The sequence below is a fragment of the Lissotriton helveticus genome, chromosome 4_1 (assembly GCF_964261635.1).
Source record: "Lissotriton helveticus chromosome 4_1, aLisHel1.1, whole genome shotgun sequence".
Taxonomy (NCBI): Eukaryota; Metazoa; Chordata; class Amphibia; order Caudata; family Salamandridae; genus Lissotriton; species Lissotriton helveticus.
In genome coordinates this window covers 1,923,389,237-1,923,406,201 of record NC_136063.1, presented here as the reverse complement: position 1 = coordinate 1,923,406,201, position 16,965 = coordinate 1,923,389,237, and the positions used below count along the sequence as shown (strand labels likewise).

At 39.8% G+C, this 16,965-nt stretch overlaps 1 protein-coding gene across 3 annotated transcripts in view; it reads right to left on the bottom strand.

Moving 5' to 3' along the window:
- Positions 1 to 2,160: 2,160 nt before the first annotated feature.
- FHL1 (four and a half LIM domains 1) overlaps positions 2,161 to 16,965 on the bottom strand; it is a 240,789-nt gene continuing 225,984 nt past the window's right edge. For all 3 annotated transcript variants that reach the window (XM_078688583.1, XM_078688584.1, XM_078688581.1), the window contains 3 exons: positions 7,774 to 7,943; positions 6,342 to 6,528; positions 2,161 to 4,688 (listed from right to left, as the gene is read on the bottom strand). In XM_078688583.1, coding sequence (XP_078544709.1) covers positions 4,534 to 4,688; positions 6,342 to 6,528; positions 7,774 to 7,943 — 512 coding nt within the window. In that variant the 3' untranslated portion in view covers positions 2,161 to 4,533. The remainder of the gene's footprint in view (positions 4,689 to 6,341; positions 6,529 to 7,773; positions 7,944 to 16,965) is intronic.

The following is a 16,965-nucleotide window of genomic DNA, read 5'->3' as shown; positions in this document are numbered from 1 at the left end:
CCTTGGAACAGCATGTTGCCACCGGTTACATGTAAGCGATATTGATGGCTGTATACTTTGTGCCTCTTTTATATCTTCGCAATAAAAAATATATAAAAAAAAAATACATTGTCATGTTGATTTGTATAGCACACTAATCACCCAAGGGAGTATGTATGCACTTGGGCACGGTGTGTACTTGTGTGGTCCCAAGGTGTTTACAAGAAGAGCCGGGTCTTCAGCTTCTTGCGGAACTCAGTAAGCAAGGAGGAGGCTCTGATGAGTTGAGGGAGGTTGTTCCATATCTTGGATATAATGTAGGAGAATGAGCGACCTCCAGATTTTCTTTTGAAGATACGGGACATGTGTGTGAGTGAGAGTGAGGCAGATCATAGGTGTTTGGTGGGTTGGTAAAGTACATGCGGCTGATCAGGTATTCTGGTGCTGTGTTGTGTATGAGAAGTTTGAATTGGCTACACTTGTGAATGGGGAGCCAGTGAAGCTTCCTGAGGTGCAGTGTGATATGGGTGCAGCGTGTGTGGTCGAGTATGAGTCTCACAGTGGTGTTCTGGATGGTCTGGAGTCTGTATAGGAGTTGTTTGGAGATTTCTCCGTAGACAGTGTTGCCGTAGTCCAGCCTGCTGGTGATGAGTGCTTGTGTATAAACGTATATAAATGTATATTGTGTAAAAAATATGTACTTCTACACAGATTGTGAACTGGGCCTGTGATGGCATCTCTTACCTTATCTTTTCCTAAGCCTTATTGACTGTATTCTGACTTGCAGATACTAGTTTGACTTCACCTAGTTTGCTTATTAATGGGATCATGTTTTTTTTATTATTATATACCGATCTGAGTTGGATTGGTAAAAGCATCAGGATTCTGGAATGCCAAAAAAAGCAAACCGAAGCCAAGAGAACTTTTTAAGAACAGAGGCACATGATAGTGTGCTCTTCTGCCCCGGTCAGGAGCAACCACCGGCAGTACTGCTGGAATCACCCCCTCCCTCCTCAACCACACCCCCAGGTTGTGGGGGGAAGGAGTCAAATAGAAACAAACCTCCCTTACCTATCCAGCACAGATGCCGAACCTCTTCCTTAGCCAGTTACGGCTGTGCGGGTCATGGGTGAGCATGGGAGGGGGGCGGGAAGAAAGACAATACGAACAACGGGGAGGAGGGGAGGAGCAAAGAGAATACTGACAATAGGAGGGGCGAGAAGAAAGACAACATGGACAACGAGGGAGGGGTACGGGAGCAAAGGGAATGTGGACGATGGGAGGGGGCAGAATAAAGACATCACAGACAACGGGGAGGGGCGGGAAAAAAAGGTATAGGAACAACAGGAGGAGGGGCATGAAAAAAGACAACACGGACAACGGGGGTGAGGGGCAGGAGCAAAGGGAATTCTGACAATGGGAGGGGACGGGAGCAAAGTGAACAAGGACAACAGGGAGGGGTTGGGAGGAAAGTAAAAGCCGACAGGAAATTACCAAACAAGCCAAGGCAAAAGAATAAGTAGTGCAGGTACAAGATCATATGGCCAGAATCGAAGGGATCCATGCGGCAGGGGTAAACGCGGAAACAAAATAGCCACAAGGCGGGACACATGTACTCTATTCACGCGCCAGAACTATGGAATTTATAAAGGCGGACCAAGTAACCAATCACAAGCGGTGAGCGTGTGATGGGTGTCTTCTAACTTCCCAGAGACATTACAGCGTGCCTCACAGAGCAGCGCATGCGCACTGCCTCTAGGCTCGACCTCAACAGCTGAGATGGCATTGGAAGGTCTGTCCTAAATACTAAATAGGATAGGCGGTCTGAAGCCATTTCAACCAGCCATGACCAGTTTGTGTGCTGCAGTTCCAGGTAGGGCTCTGCTCTCGATGACTGGTTGCCAAAAAACCTGTAAATAATCCCTTCAGTGATAACCATATTCATCTCAGAAAACTATTAAAAAAAACTTTATGTTTGATAAATAGTAATCTACCATAGTAAAACAAAGGTTGTATTCTATCAGTGCTATTTGGTCTCAAAGTGCACTGCAATGCATGTGCCCTGCCTGTGCTGCTAGGCGTAATGTGTCATCTGTGCAAATCAACTGTCAGACATTTTTAATATTTTTTTAGAAAAGGAGAAAATATCAGTTCTACATTTGAAAATATGAACAAAAGCTGTTTGGGTTAAATTTTTATTAGATATGATTTTGAAGGCACAAGTCTTGCAAAGCTCCAACTGTGTTACATAAATTTTTGTAGAGAGAAAAAATAAACAGAAGATGCAAACATGTATAGAAAAGCACATCCGTTTTACACAGTGTAATATATACTGAACTATATAAGGACTGAACTTTAACTAGACACTTGCTTTCACTGATTCCCAAATATAGCCATATGTTGTAAGAGGGGGTGGGGAAATACCTACAGATAACCTCACTGTGATGTAATGCCATGGAGAGGTTCAAGTGACAGAATAAGCTATGGGACCCAAGGTCGAGTGGTTTGTAAAAGTGACAAGAAGCCTAGGATAGCTTTCTTGGATCATTAAACACACATTATCCATTCTGTAGTTTTCATTTTCCAAGTACATTTCTTATAGTTATCAAGAATAAAATATGCTTGTTTCAAGCAGGATAATGTTTACTAAAAGCAATCAGTCATATTCTGGGTTTATTTGGCTGTACTAAAAAGAATAGAGAATGTTTGTTCATGAAAATTCAGCTGTGGAATATTTGCTAATGTATTATTGACTCTTTTAAGAACCACGTTTTTCTCTGTAGAGATGAAGACATGGGCAGTCACAGCCTCCGTTGTTCAGCTAAAAATGGGCACTGGTTGATTACTTTTGCGCTGCTGAAACCTCACCTTTTTGACATTTTTTAACGGGTAAGCATGTTTTGAAGTTTTCATCAAATGATCATCTGAATGAGTTAGTATGCTAAGAAAGTAGTGAGTTGGTGAGAAGGCTGCCAGAGTACCAACTAATGTCCCCGGCCTGCCAATGGAAATCATCCATAGTTTACTAAATTGATGCCATTTCAGCAAGTTATGAAAAGTAATGCACTGTAAAATCTCCATAATGTTGGTTTGAAACCACTGCTTTTTGTCAAATAACAGTAGCTAACCACGTTATACCTCTATATGAGCTGACTCCTCACACACATTTAAAGTATATGCAGATGTGTAGTACATTGATTGTATTACTATCGCAGAGTGAGGGGACGTGCCACAGTCCAAAAGAAGCTCAGTTACAATACTCCATCTGCAACTACCATGATAAATAGTAGAATATTCTCTGCAGTTCTCCGCATATGATTACTGCCATGCTGTTTTTAATGTGCAGAAGATATATACACATGGTATTTAAAACCAAAAATAAGGACAGAAAGGATTAAATATGGGCAGTGAGAAAAATAAAAACACATAAATTAGGTGTTTGAGTGTGGCCCCAGTTGTCTTCGCAGTAGCTTGATGGTAACAGGTTATCCGTGAGGAACAAAACTTATTTAGTAAAGTTAAAAAAGTATATTAAAACATAGAATTTGAACTATCCATTCTAGTAATAAATTTACGAATGTGTGTTTATTAGTACACGTCTTTCCAATAACAGCCACATTTATTTTTACAGGCATGGCATTAATACACACACATTTTTGTATACCACACCTTTAAAAGCTCGACTCATTTTAAGGACATACCCTAGCCTGTACAATAAAGTACGTGTATATTGAAGTAAAGTTCATTCCATGATGAAAAATTGTAAATTAATGACTTAATGACATTTGGATAAAAACATATTGCTTAAACTAAATATTTTACTATTGGAAAGACAAGTTAATAAGAGAGGACAAACACACAGTGATACTGATATTATGGCCAATTACTCGTTTCAGGGCCAGTAACTCAGAAAAGAAAATTATTCTAACCCGTAACAATCTTATGCGAGTAGCCATGCCCAACACTATTGCGCATATGTTTAATTAATTTTGTTAGATTGAGTAAATAAGACTGTTTTCGGGTACTAAAACAAAATTCACGTATGTATGCTGGTTAGACAGATAATACAATCTGCTCTTTATATGTGTTACAAACTGTGTGATGTACATATTTTTTCTGCAAGTTGGGAACGTGATAGCTATGTTTTTATGCATGTACTGATTAATGAAGATAGGAAAGCTAATTATTTCTCATAAAGCTTAAGTTTGCATTCATCATGCAGAAAATAAACTATATAGTTAGATGTTTTAAATGAAGTGCATTCGAATACTTCCTACTTTGATACTTTGACATTAGTGCTTACATAAAAGTGTAATTTTCTTTAGTTAATTTCAGGTTGGAAAGGCAAAGGAAATGGCAAAGCTTTAATACTACTGTATTTTGAAAGTAAATTGTCATGCAGTTTCCTTCTGAGCTGTGGTGTGCCATGGAAACAAATGAAAGGGAGGAGCTTGTGCAGGCGTGTGCATTGACATGCAGCATAAGGTGCGATGGTGCAGTCATAGAAGTAAGATGCACACAACTCCAATAGACAGTGCACAGTCTGCCTCCTCTTTAGACTTTCTTGGCACAGTCAGGGCAGTAAATATGATCCTGGACGCACACAAAGCGCTTGTTTGCCAGAGAAAGGGAGCATTTTTTACAGTTGAAACAGTAGTCGTGCCAAGAGTTTTCTTCATAGGTAACGACATTAGCTCCTCTTCCGAACCCTGTTTGGAAATACAGCAAACAAAAAAATATATATTAAAAGAGATACAAAGTTCAGATTTGAAATGTCAGAAGTCTATTTAAATTGATTTCTTCCTATGTTTGAAGTAGGTTTTGTAAGTCACAAAAATCTCACAAAATATATGATGGCCATACATTTCTACTCCTACAAATTCTTATATGAAATTATGTAGACTTCCCAACGGTGACTGGAGTAAATATTTATGTCTTCCTATAGTGAGAAACTATCTCCAGAATGGTTATGGCTTCCCACAAGCTTATACATTTGTGGGTGTTCACTGTTTTTGTAGGCCCTGTGCTGTAGAATACAACTTGCCTCATCGCTTATCCTGAATTTAAATCTTTAGAAAATCAGTCTTTCCGCGGGTGCATTTTAAAATCATGAATTTCCACAAATTATGATTCTGTGAATTAGGATATTGAATTTACCACAGTTTCCACTGTATTGTAGCATTTGTATGGTGCGTAATACCCCTAAAGAGGTTGAAAAGAATTCCAATTTGCATCTGTTCCTTGGGGTCTCCTTCAGAGTATATGGATATAAAGGATGATGGTTCTATTGGATCTATGTGTGTGATGTTGTGTCAGGTGTGTAATGTTTGGAGACATGTTCTAAACATGAAGTAGTGGCACTGTTTCCCATAAGCATGTAGTGTGACTAAAGGCAGGGTTGCACATGTGGATATATTTAGGAGTATTAAGCAAGCAGTGAATAGACAATGTGGAGTCATCCAAGAGTGACAGGTAAGTGCCCAGCCACTGGAGGCACTGTTAAAGGGGGAATAGTGTGGGAAGTAATTTAATGTTATTTAAGTAAATATGAATCTAATTTTATTGGTATTTATTAATTTGTTAATTAATTATTAATATGTTATTTTTTTATTTATTATTTAATTGATAAGTATGTTAATTTAACCCCTACGCTAACCTACATTTTCCACACTGTTACACTCACTGGAGTGGGATAGTAATTTTTACCCCTACGCTATCCAACACTTTCCCTACTTTTGCACTCACTGGAGCGGGAATAGTAATTTTTACCCCTACGCTATACAACACTTTCCCCATTTTTGCACCCACTGGAGTGGGAATAGTAATTTGTACCCCTAAGCTATCCAGCTCTTTCCCTACTGTTGCACTCACTGGAATGGGAATAGTAATTTTTAGCCCTACGCTATCCAGCGCTTTCCCCTCTGTTGCATTCTCTGGAGTGGGAATAGTGATTTTTCCCCCTACGCTATCCAACGCTTTCCCTACTGTTGCACCCACTGGAGTGTGAATAGTAATTTTTACCCCCCCCCCCCCTTATGCAAGACCAATATATATATCCATTAGAAACGTATACACCCTAAATAGAGCAATTATTGATGTATCAAGGGAAATAATAAAATAATGTGCATTGTTAGTATGTTTGCTGCTAAATATACAAGCTGTTTCATGCATCACTAACTATAAGCTTTCATAGTGCAAGCTATTCTGCAGAAGCAGCAAACTCTACCCATACTCTAATATTGCTTCATATCAATAACTCACACTGAACTTTTCCCCGATGTTTACTAAACTCTTGGTGTGGAATGAATAATGCTCTACAAGACTGCATCTAATTATAGATAAAATGTGAATGACTGGACTACCTGTGATAGGGTTGTTGCATCCAGAGCACTTCTTGGCTACACAGGTTTTGTAGCAATCCACACAGTAGAACAGGTCTTCCACAGCAGTGAAGCGCTGTCCAGCAAGCTTCTTTTGGCAAGTGGCACACACGAAGCACTCCGAGTGCCATGGTCTATCCTGGTAATTGATCCCTCCAGATGTGATGGCCTATTGACAAAGTAACTGACATTAACACAATGTACAATTTACAACATATCTTTCACTCATCTATGCGATTACTGTACACTCTTCAGGAATTAATTAATTATTTTATTATCAATATAACTGGAATGAAATTGAGTCAAAAATAATTTGCCCATGGGGATTACCAATGCCACTGAGAACCTGAAATTAAACATACCTTAGTCACAATAAACAAACACATTCCCAATTACTCAGTTTGAAGCAGACGCTGCTTTAACAGGGGATATTGTGTCACCTGAGTCACTAGACTGTTACCTTTATGGCAACACAGTGTTTAACTATCACTACACAGTAGAACGAGCCACCACAGACAATTGTGTAAAAACTCATTCATGGTTATCCATGGGAACAACCTTTTTACTGCACACACACATGTAGGGAGGGCTTTGGTCTTTGTATCTGAATAATCGCAATGTTGCTAGCTTAAGTCTAATAATGTCCTTAACATTTTGGTGTGAATCTGGTGCATGTTTGTAACTCTTTCCATGGAAATTATTTTTGGAAATATTCTCATAGAGGTTATAGAAACTTTGATAATGTGAAAACGTGGCCAGAGGGTGCTTACCTCCTGGATAACCTAGAGCAGTTGGTAAATACACGAATGTTTCACAAACCTAATATATTCTCTGTTTGAGCTGCAATATCTATTAACTCTGTGATTACATTTTGTAATCTTGATATTCGGATCAACTAATAACTGCCGTCATCGTGTTGATTTAGATTTTGGTGGATGAGTTACCCCGTCACAAAGATGACGGATATCCCACCCGTCGAAATATAAATCCCATAGAATATAATGGGATTTATATTTTGGTTGATGGGATATACGTCACCGTTGTGATGGAGTAACATGTCCGCCAAGATCTAAATCAGGCCCAATGACATGATATGCTTCAGGGGCACCATCAAAAACAATGATAGTCAATCAGAACTAATCCTAGATATTTATGAAGCCATCGCAGTAGGCAGACTTCGAATGTGGCCTTTAGTGACATGATATATTACCGTAAGAAACATCAAAAATAAAATCAAGTTGGAAAAAAAACCTACTCAAGTCAAATAAAAATAGTTGTACAAGCCATTTCCACATCAGCATCCCCTTGATGAAAATCAGGCTACCTGTTTTGTATCTTCAACATGCCTTCTAAGTAGAATGTGGCATGGCTGTTCAAAAACCTATATAAATAATAATTGCACAGTACTACTCACATTCTTGCATTTGACACATAGCTTGGCAAATTTGTGCTCATGGCAGGAGACACAGTAAATCTCTTCTCCTTTTGGGAAGAAACTCCCCGATCCTATTGCTTGTTTGCACTGGCTGCAGGTGAAGCATTCCTCATGCCAGACACTTTTCTTGTACTCCATATTTTTGCTTCCTGAAATGGCATAAAGCATTGTGTAATAAAAATCAGAATCACTCTCTTCCCATTGCTTGCATCATCGTTCTCAAGTAAATGCCATACATCACCAAAACATTACACAAACATGTAAAAAGCAATTAAATTATTTTAGAAGTGAAAGACCTCAAATAAATTGCATAACACGATTCCATAAAACATACATCATACAATATATTAGTATTGTACTACGAATAGCATGTAGATTCAATAGGAACTTCACGACACCCAAATAGCAATATAAGCATTTTAAAACTATTCTTATTAAAAACACCATATGTATAAGCAATGATTATGTCATTGAAAACTAAACCATTGTACCGATTGATAATTTTAACCCTTACTCAACACCTGTTTTAAAGTCACCAACAACGTAATTTCTTCTCAAACAAGGAATAATTACAGGAATATAAGATTACAAATTAATTAGAGGAAGAGGCAAAGGAGTAATAGCATGGGTCAGGATGCTTAATCTAATATTAATACTTTATTTCCACATAATCATTACAGATTATTAAGACGCTTCAGAAATCATCTCTACCACTGGGCATGCAGTCAATTTATTATCTCCCTGGTTCTATTAAAATATAGGCCTTGCCAACTGAATGTGAATAGTTGACTCGATAAGTAAACAGATAGCACAATTTCTCAAAGTGCATGTTGCTTTGGTCTGATAAATAAGGGACAGAATAACCGCTAATTGGCTAGAGAGGAATTTGGAACAAATGCACTTATTGGCGGTCTTTCTGTCTAATAAACAATCATGGCTGCCAGAACTTAATACCTCAGCTAACTCTTCGATAGAAATTGTAAATATAACTTGGGAATTTTCAAGGCTTTTCAGAAAGGTAACTAGTGAGTAATTTAGATGTGTAAGTTTACTCTCACACTTTTAAGTTACTTTACTACTTTTGGCTAGTGACAAAATATGAGTGTAAAGTTACTTAAAAGTGTAGGCTTACATGTATCTTGCCTATGAAACAGGGGTGGAGCCAAATGTACAAGTGTAAGTTACTACTGTCATAAAGAAACTGTAGTAAGTCCAACACCACTCATGGCCAACCACTGACATTGCAACACTGTTCCATAGGAAATAATGTTATATTTTTGACCGTTTTAGAATTTAAAAATTAATGTAACATTACATTTAAATAAAATATATTTAAATAACTTCTAATTGGAAAACTTCAGGAAAATAATTGTCATTTAATTGAATATATTTAAATTCATTAAAATGTAATTTAAAATTAAATTATTAATGCTGTAGCTGTTTTGTCTTTTGTTCCACATGTAAAATGAATATATACAATTGATTGACATTATTATTGAACATATAAATATTTTCAAGTTTAATAAACTTTTTTACCTTTCCCTATACTTTACCATATGGAGATCCCCACCTCAACTGCAGACTCTCCCTATGGTAGTAAAACAGTTTATTTAACTTGAATAAAATAGTACAAATATGTTATGTTAAATATTAATGTAGGTTAATTTTAATCATATTTTTCAAGTGGTTAACAAAAGAAAAAATGCTGCAGCACTATTAACTTAAATTGAATCACATCATTCATTAATTTAAATATATTCAATTTAATTACAATTATTTTGCTGAAGTTTAAATTTAAAAATAAATTCCCACCTAAAGTAAAAATGTCTGTTAATAAAGTGATGTATAAAATTACGTAAAAGGATGTTGAATATATTTAATTGAAAATAATGTTACATTTGTTTTTACATTAAAGTGTTATTAAAATAAGATATACTTATATATGTATTATTTTGTAGAGTTTAAGTTATATTTATTCATAACTTTAACTATTTTAATCAATGTATTTTATTTCATTAATTATTATTCAATGTAGGCTTATATTTTAAGTCCCTACATCCATTATTTTCTGTGTGAGAGTGTTACAGTACTAGTGATCTGTGAGCCTGGACTTACTCCTGCTCTGAGCTGGGGAAATGTACTACTGTTTGGCTCCCTTTTCAGCTTTAATGATTTTAGAACTGCAGTTTGTGAATAGCAATGGGCTTACTCTTTTGTGGGTGGGTGCACATCCCTTCCTCTATCAACCTCTCACTAACACTCTCTTTACTCTTCCCTAATCCCTAATTAGTCATAAGTATTTTCCAGTTTGTAACCACTCCCTTCTGCCCCTCCCACATTTACTACTGAAACATATACTTATGTGTTCAGAGACTATGCAGTCGGTGGAGATTTCCACAAAGGAAAATGTAGGAGTGGCACACCATCCAGACATAAGCTTGTGAACAGCATTTTTACTATATTAGTAGTACTATTGTAGTGCTACTGAGCATACTTCAAAATGCAGTTTCTGAATAAGCACCATAATGCTTAAATAATCCTTCAGGTTCGCATTTCAAGTGGAAATAGGCCATCCTTTGACAGCTCACACTAATTGGTTCATTTAAGAACTTGAGACTGATTTCCTGTAGGACAATATCTCAAAGATTCACTTGAAATAAAGCTGATTCAGGCTCCAATCACTTACGTTCTGTTACGCACAGGTTTGATCACAGGCAATTCGTTAACCTCTCTAATAAGCAGTTCTTGCCTCGGTGATATGGGCAAAGTGATCTTGTCCAAGTAGAAAATATTCATAAAACTGTTCTCATTCTGAATAATAGCAAAGATCTTTGCCACACTCCAGTGTTCTGTTCCGCACAATACAGATGATATCGTCTTGACACTGTACTGTACTGATTTTAATGACTTTTGTAGTTTTATCCCGACCACTTTTCTTGACAAAAAGCCAACAAGTACAGCTGACTACCTGCTGCACTAGGATAGGTTGCCTTTTTTACCTACCTTAGTAGAATCCAGTTTTTGACAAAGCACCCTCAAAATATTACAACTAGAATTCCTTGCTTATATAATTTTTTTAGAGGTGTCATTTTTGTCTACCAATCATGATTTGTTGTTGTGAACATTCACGACCAAATCCTTATTTAGACATTACTCCTTGAATCTGGTAAATAGTCTGCAAAAAGCATCGGGTATGACCAGAAAATAAGGCCTCAATAGGAAACAAAAAACTAAATTAGCATGTTTGCTGACCTCTAGGCCTCACCCTCAGTGGTCCACCGAACTCAGTCTATGCCACTGGTGAAAAATATTTTTTTTAAAGTTTGGTGTGAGCACACAGCCTTGCTACACCCCCAAAAATAGAGTAAATAAGCTGAATTGTTGCCACGCCATCTGGATACTAACCGTAGTCAGAGTATTACTATGTGGTTATTAACACCACGAGTAAGACCTGTGTGATCTCCTCAGACTTAACCTTCATTTTAGTAAGCAAAGATACTACTTGAATAATATAATGCATTGAACTTCTAGATGATCCCTTATCTGCCATAGGCAAAGTATGTGTTATTAAAAAGCACATAGAAACGATCCATAAAGATAAGTGTAAAGGTATAGGCAGAGTTCTGCAACTCTGACAAAAAACACTGTAGACGTTCATTTAGGCATTCACAAACTGTAATAGTACACCTGGCCTAAAAAGCACACCAAGCGCGGGTTTCTAATCACCCGTCACATGACTTGGTGCCTTTTCTCTCTATGCAGAATTTAACATAACTTACAATTCTAGACAGTGGGAAAGGCAGCCAGAAGGGCACAGGGGCATTCTTGTTCTTTTCCGTGTGGGGAAAACATTTTTCTTGTGGAGAAAAACCTGTTTACCTTACCCCTAACAGATCTGGTAGTAATACCTTTCTCTTCCAGTCCTGGAAGAGGAATTACTCAGATTCTTGGCTCATGTAAATTCCGAACTATTTCCAAGGTCGAATTTTAGTTTGCGACAGCCAGAAAATGCACATTTTGTGAGTGTTCACAAACTTGCAAGGCTGATCATACTGTGTTACTTCCACTTTCACCCCTTAATTGCGATGTACTACTGCTAATTTCCCTGCACACATAGCAGAGAAATCCACAGTAGTAAAACCGTTTTCATCTATTAGGATTCTTTTTGTGAATTTTTGATAGATGTTGTAATTTGTGTCCATTTATTTAGATTTATGGCCCAAAATGACTTTGTGAGTTGGGCCCATCGTGCCACTGCAATATCAGGTGTTTTTTTTCTTTAACTACCCCCACTCCCCCCAATCAGAAAGAGTAGAATGGATATTAAAACCCAACAGAACCCCTGAAAGTTCATAAGGCAGGCTTGGTAGAGCACAACCACATTATATGTGTTAGATGTGAGTCATGACTGTAGGGGCAAGTTCCATTGCACTGGGCAAGACAATTCCTTGCAAAAAAGACTGTGACTGAATGTGTATGACGTCATCATATTGTGCTAAGTAGTCTGCCTTCAGTCTGCACTGCTACTCCTTCTGGAACAAAATAATGGAGCAGCAGTTGAGTAAAAGCAAAACAAATACCTATGAAAATAAAGAGTGGCACAGAAGCAAAGTGTGAGGAAATGTATTAGCAGATCCACACAAAAACTGCAATGATTATAATGATTTGGGGATAGAGTATAGGGCTATTGAGCCAAGGACTGGATGCAGATTGAGTATGGTATATGTGAAGGTGATCGAGCCGCGTATTTTATTACCATGTGTTGGGACACAGATAGCTCCTGTGCATGGCTCTGGAGAGAGTGTGGGCCCTATACTCAAAGTCCCCATAGCAAGCTAGAGCATATTATGGCCACATCTCAGCTTGCATGACATTCATGCCTGTGTGCTGAGGCCTTTCCATGACATGGAGTGAGGCTCAGAGCCAGGACCTGTAGTCGAGAGGGCACACTAAGCATGCATCCCTTTCTTAGGACAACTGCTGTCATCTCATCTAGCTGTAGAGGAATGGGCTTGGTGGAAGAGAAGATATTATAGTACAGTGCATGCCTTTTCCCTTGCATGGCACAGCAGCTTACTGGCTTCTCCCATATGCTTTTAAGTGTTATACCAGTCCTCTAAATAACTGCGTTTTGATCCCATGCATAAGGTATATGGATGTTGTGTGCGTGTGCACTCCGGATGTGTGTATATTGCATGTCTGTACATTGCTCATAGGTGAAGGGTATATGTGGAGCACAAGTAAGTGCATTGCGCCACTGCCACCATGGGTTCCATTTTGTATTAAGCACATTTTGATGGTACCTAGAATGGGGCCTCGGAGGGGAGCCCAGACTGCCGATGTGCATTGCAGTTACCACACCCAAAAAAGCATTCCCGTGATGTCCATCAGTTAGTCAGACAGTGAGGTATTGCTGAAATTAGGAAAGGAGACAGAGGCCACATTGGAGCTACAGTTACCACTACCCCTTCACGACTCATTGTTCTGTGGGAGAGGCTAACCCAATTATGTTAACGTGTACTATAAGTGGTGCGGCCTCACTTGCCTTTGTGCTCTTGTTATGTGTTGCTCCCAAGAGGAGATTACCAGCTCCCCAGCCTTCCTGCTTACAATTGTCACAAAGTCCTTGGATGAACCGATCTGCATAGAATTTACAAAAGTGCATAACCGCCAAGAACTGGTCACAGAACTGACCTGCTGGAACACTCATGGTCTGTCTGCAACTTGGGTAGAAAGATGAGGCAGAAACCTTTAGTCAAGGTGACAAGATTTCTTGACCTAAGGCATGGAGTCCCACAACAGTAGTGACCGGGACATTCCTCTGAGCTTTGAAGTTGGGGCACTGTCAACTCCCTTTGCGTGGTTTAGGACAAGTAGTTGGGAGGAGCCGACTAACCTGTCAGGATGAGCTGCCTGCAACTAATTTCAAAGGATAATGCTAACTGACTGTACAGCAGGGGCAGTGGAGGAGCATGTTTATGTGCATGTGAATGAAGAAGACGCTACTCGGAGGAAGCCAAGGCTGAAAAGGAGCTTGGTGAGGTGAATCAACACCGCCAGAGAGGGGGCACGATCCATATCGAGTCCAGCAAAGTCCAGAGGCCTGATTTGTACCATTGTATCCATGGCATCGACACCTGTGACGAAGGGCGTCTCAGAATTCATCCAGAAGAGAATTCCCATCAGTGATCTAGCACCAAAAAGTACAAATGCCCTATGACAACCTTGGCTGCCGCCACAGGCTGATTTTCAAAAACCTCCAATTGTCTAGAGAACCCCAAGGGCTTTTGAGTATTGTCTCAGAGGTGCACACCAGCTTGTTTTGGAGGGGAATTTGAGATTGGGCCTGAGAAAGCACCAAGCAGGAAGATCCCTGTGACAACCTGCATACCTCCGACTGATGAATGGGGGCAAGAATTACTTGAGGTGATAAGCAGCACACTAGTATTAAGCCTGAACTCCGTCAACTGTCCAAGGCCAAGATCCCAGAATCTCCGCTTGGTGTACTGGGTTGGGTGCACAACATTGGAGCCGTGTGGGCTTCGCTGATAGCGATGTACACACGGGTGCCTGTGGAAGGACATTGCAAACTCCACCACCGGAACAGAAAAATTTATTGTACTATTGATCCCCAAAGGAAGGTAAAAAGTGTACTAGACTAGGGACCATTAGATTCATTCATTGCCACTACAAGTGATCAGAGCAACAGGCAGCACCTGATCACAACACTGTGAGATTCCTCCCGACAGGACCAAGGGCCAATGCACCTTACCAAAGAAAACTGCCTCTTAATATGCTACTGTACTGCTTCCATTAATACCCAAATAACCACCCTCTGTTAGACTGTGAACAGTGAGTCAAGTACTGACTTGATAATGAACTATTACTTCTTGCTGGCTGACTGTCCCAGATGCAAAGCGCCAATGGCGGACTTTGTCCACATAACAAGGACATGCAGAAAATAGCATCGTATTGGCAGGACATCTTCATGGAACTCTCCCTTTTGACACAACTCACTATTGAACCCTCCCCGCTACTGGCACTCTTGGGCAGACTATCCCCAAAACAATGCGCAGATATGTAGCAATCGTGCTACTTCTAGCTAAAAGGGAACTAGCCATACACTGGGGCCGTATACACCCGCCCACTAAACACACATGGATTAACAGCATGATTTACTGTGACATTAATAGCGAGCTGTATGCTGCTTTTCAACCTCCCACATCTAGACCCCGTGACATTTGGCAGCCACTTAGAGCCTATCTCCCCATCCTCGAATCATTCACTGATGTGCACACACAGCAGGAGCCATTACTCCAGAAGACCGAGAACTCCATAATGGGATATCACCGCTATGATGAGCTTCCTATACCCCCTCCTGCAATTTCTGCAAGTTGTATATACCGCTGTGCAGACTATGTGTGATACATGAATGTATTCATCATCTTTGTATTTCATATGTATGACATTGGCTTTGTAGACACGACCCCATTTACGAAATTGAAAATGAAAGTTTAAAAAAACTAGTACTTCTTGCCTGATTTCTGGTGAGTGCTGAGTCTCACCCCATACGACCTTCCTTGGACTGCTCAACTTCACTACTTTGAGATTCAGGTGCTAAAGCGGTGAACTTGGTGATCAGCTTTGAGCCTAAAAGTAAGGTTAAATGCCTAGACGCCTGTGGTAAATGGATCTGATTGATTTCATTCTGAGCTGAGTCACCCTTGACTGGCCAGGGGATCCCGAAAAAGTTCCCTCTCCATATTTTTTTAACGTTAATTTTTGGGATGAAGTACTGTCTTCAAGACCTAACTCACACTTAGCGATGGTGTATTTATATTACTAGTATATTTATGGATAGATGATGATGTGGTTACTCTCCAAGGATTGGCCTACTGAAAGAGCGGTCTCCGAGCCTTGTTACCCAAGAGCATTGAGTTACAGCCTACCGTCAGACCCCGCTGTGAAGGGTGATTAGCTGCCTTACTCGACAACATGAAGAAGCCAGAGGGATTTACTTTGCACTGATGATCTTCAGAAATGTCAGGCTTGTTATTCACTAATACATTTGCTGTCATGTTTTTGTGGGTCTCAAAGTTTGTCTGAGGGTAATGGGAGATACTTGCAATTATACTGACAGAGAAAGAAACAACCAGGCGCACAGCCAATCAGTCTGACTTTGCAATACTAAAAATGTGTTCACAACCTTTACTAATGCACACTAATGAACACAGCACATTTATAAGTACATCATTCAAAGAATCAAGGAAGACATCCCTCATAGAGATGGAGAACATTTACAGCATGATCAACGTCTGTGCAAGCTTCCTCATGCACACACGTGTACGCCATGGGCAATGACACTGTAAGCTTGCCTCCCATACAGAAAAAGTACATGACAAGCAAGGAACAGCAAATCACTCATCCTTGAATACACATAAGATACATACAGCAGACGGTGCAGCAGTGCAAGATTTCCACGCACATATCTGGTGTAAGACATGCATCAACTGCGTTCACTCTCTTCCACACAAAGAATAAGGAAGGCATCATTCATGGACACTTCTGTAAAATTAAACATCTATTGCTGACTGTAGCCGCCATGCTTTCCTGGTCATGCTAACTTTGCATAACGGATGCGATCATCTCGGAAACGAGACCTGTTGAGACTTGGCATCCCAGGTGTGAATTTCTCAAATCTAGCTTGCTCACCCAAAACAATTGACATGGATGATACTTAGGAAGGTCGCCCATGAGAACCTTCACAACCTCATCTATGCAGCTGTGTGTATGAATGCAACCACGTGATCCAGACTGGAAACCTCTCTGGCAGGGTACTTACCTATCTGCATCCTCCCCAGCCTCGGGAGGGGCTAGGGGGGACATCAAAGACTGGACATGTTATTTCCACTCCAAGCGGAGACAAATGTGAAGAGTAGGCGGAGAATGGCAGAGTATAGAGCTGAGAACCAAAGCACTGAAGGAAGAACACAAGGGAAAATTTACAAGGTGGGGGAGGAGGGCAGAAATATATGACATCCCAATCATTGCCCGTGCCTCACCAGAGTCTCATGAGCACAGTCCTGCAGAAGAGAAGCCACCGGCTGACCACACTGAGATAGGAAGAGCCAGATGCCACCAAGATTGGCCCAGAGCTGGCACCTGCGGCAA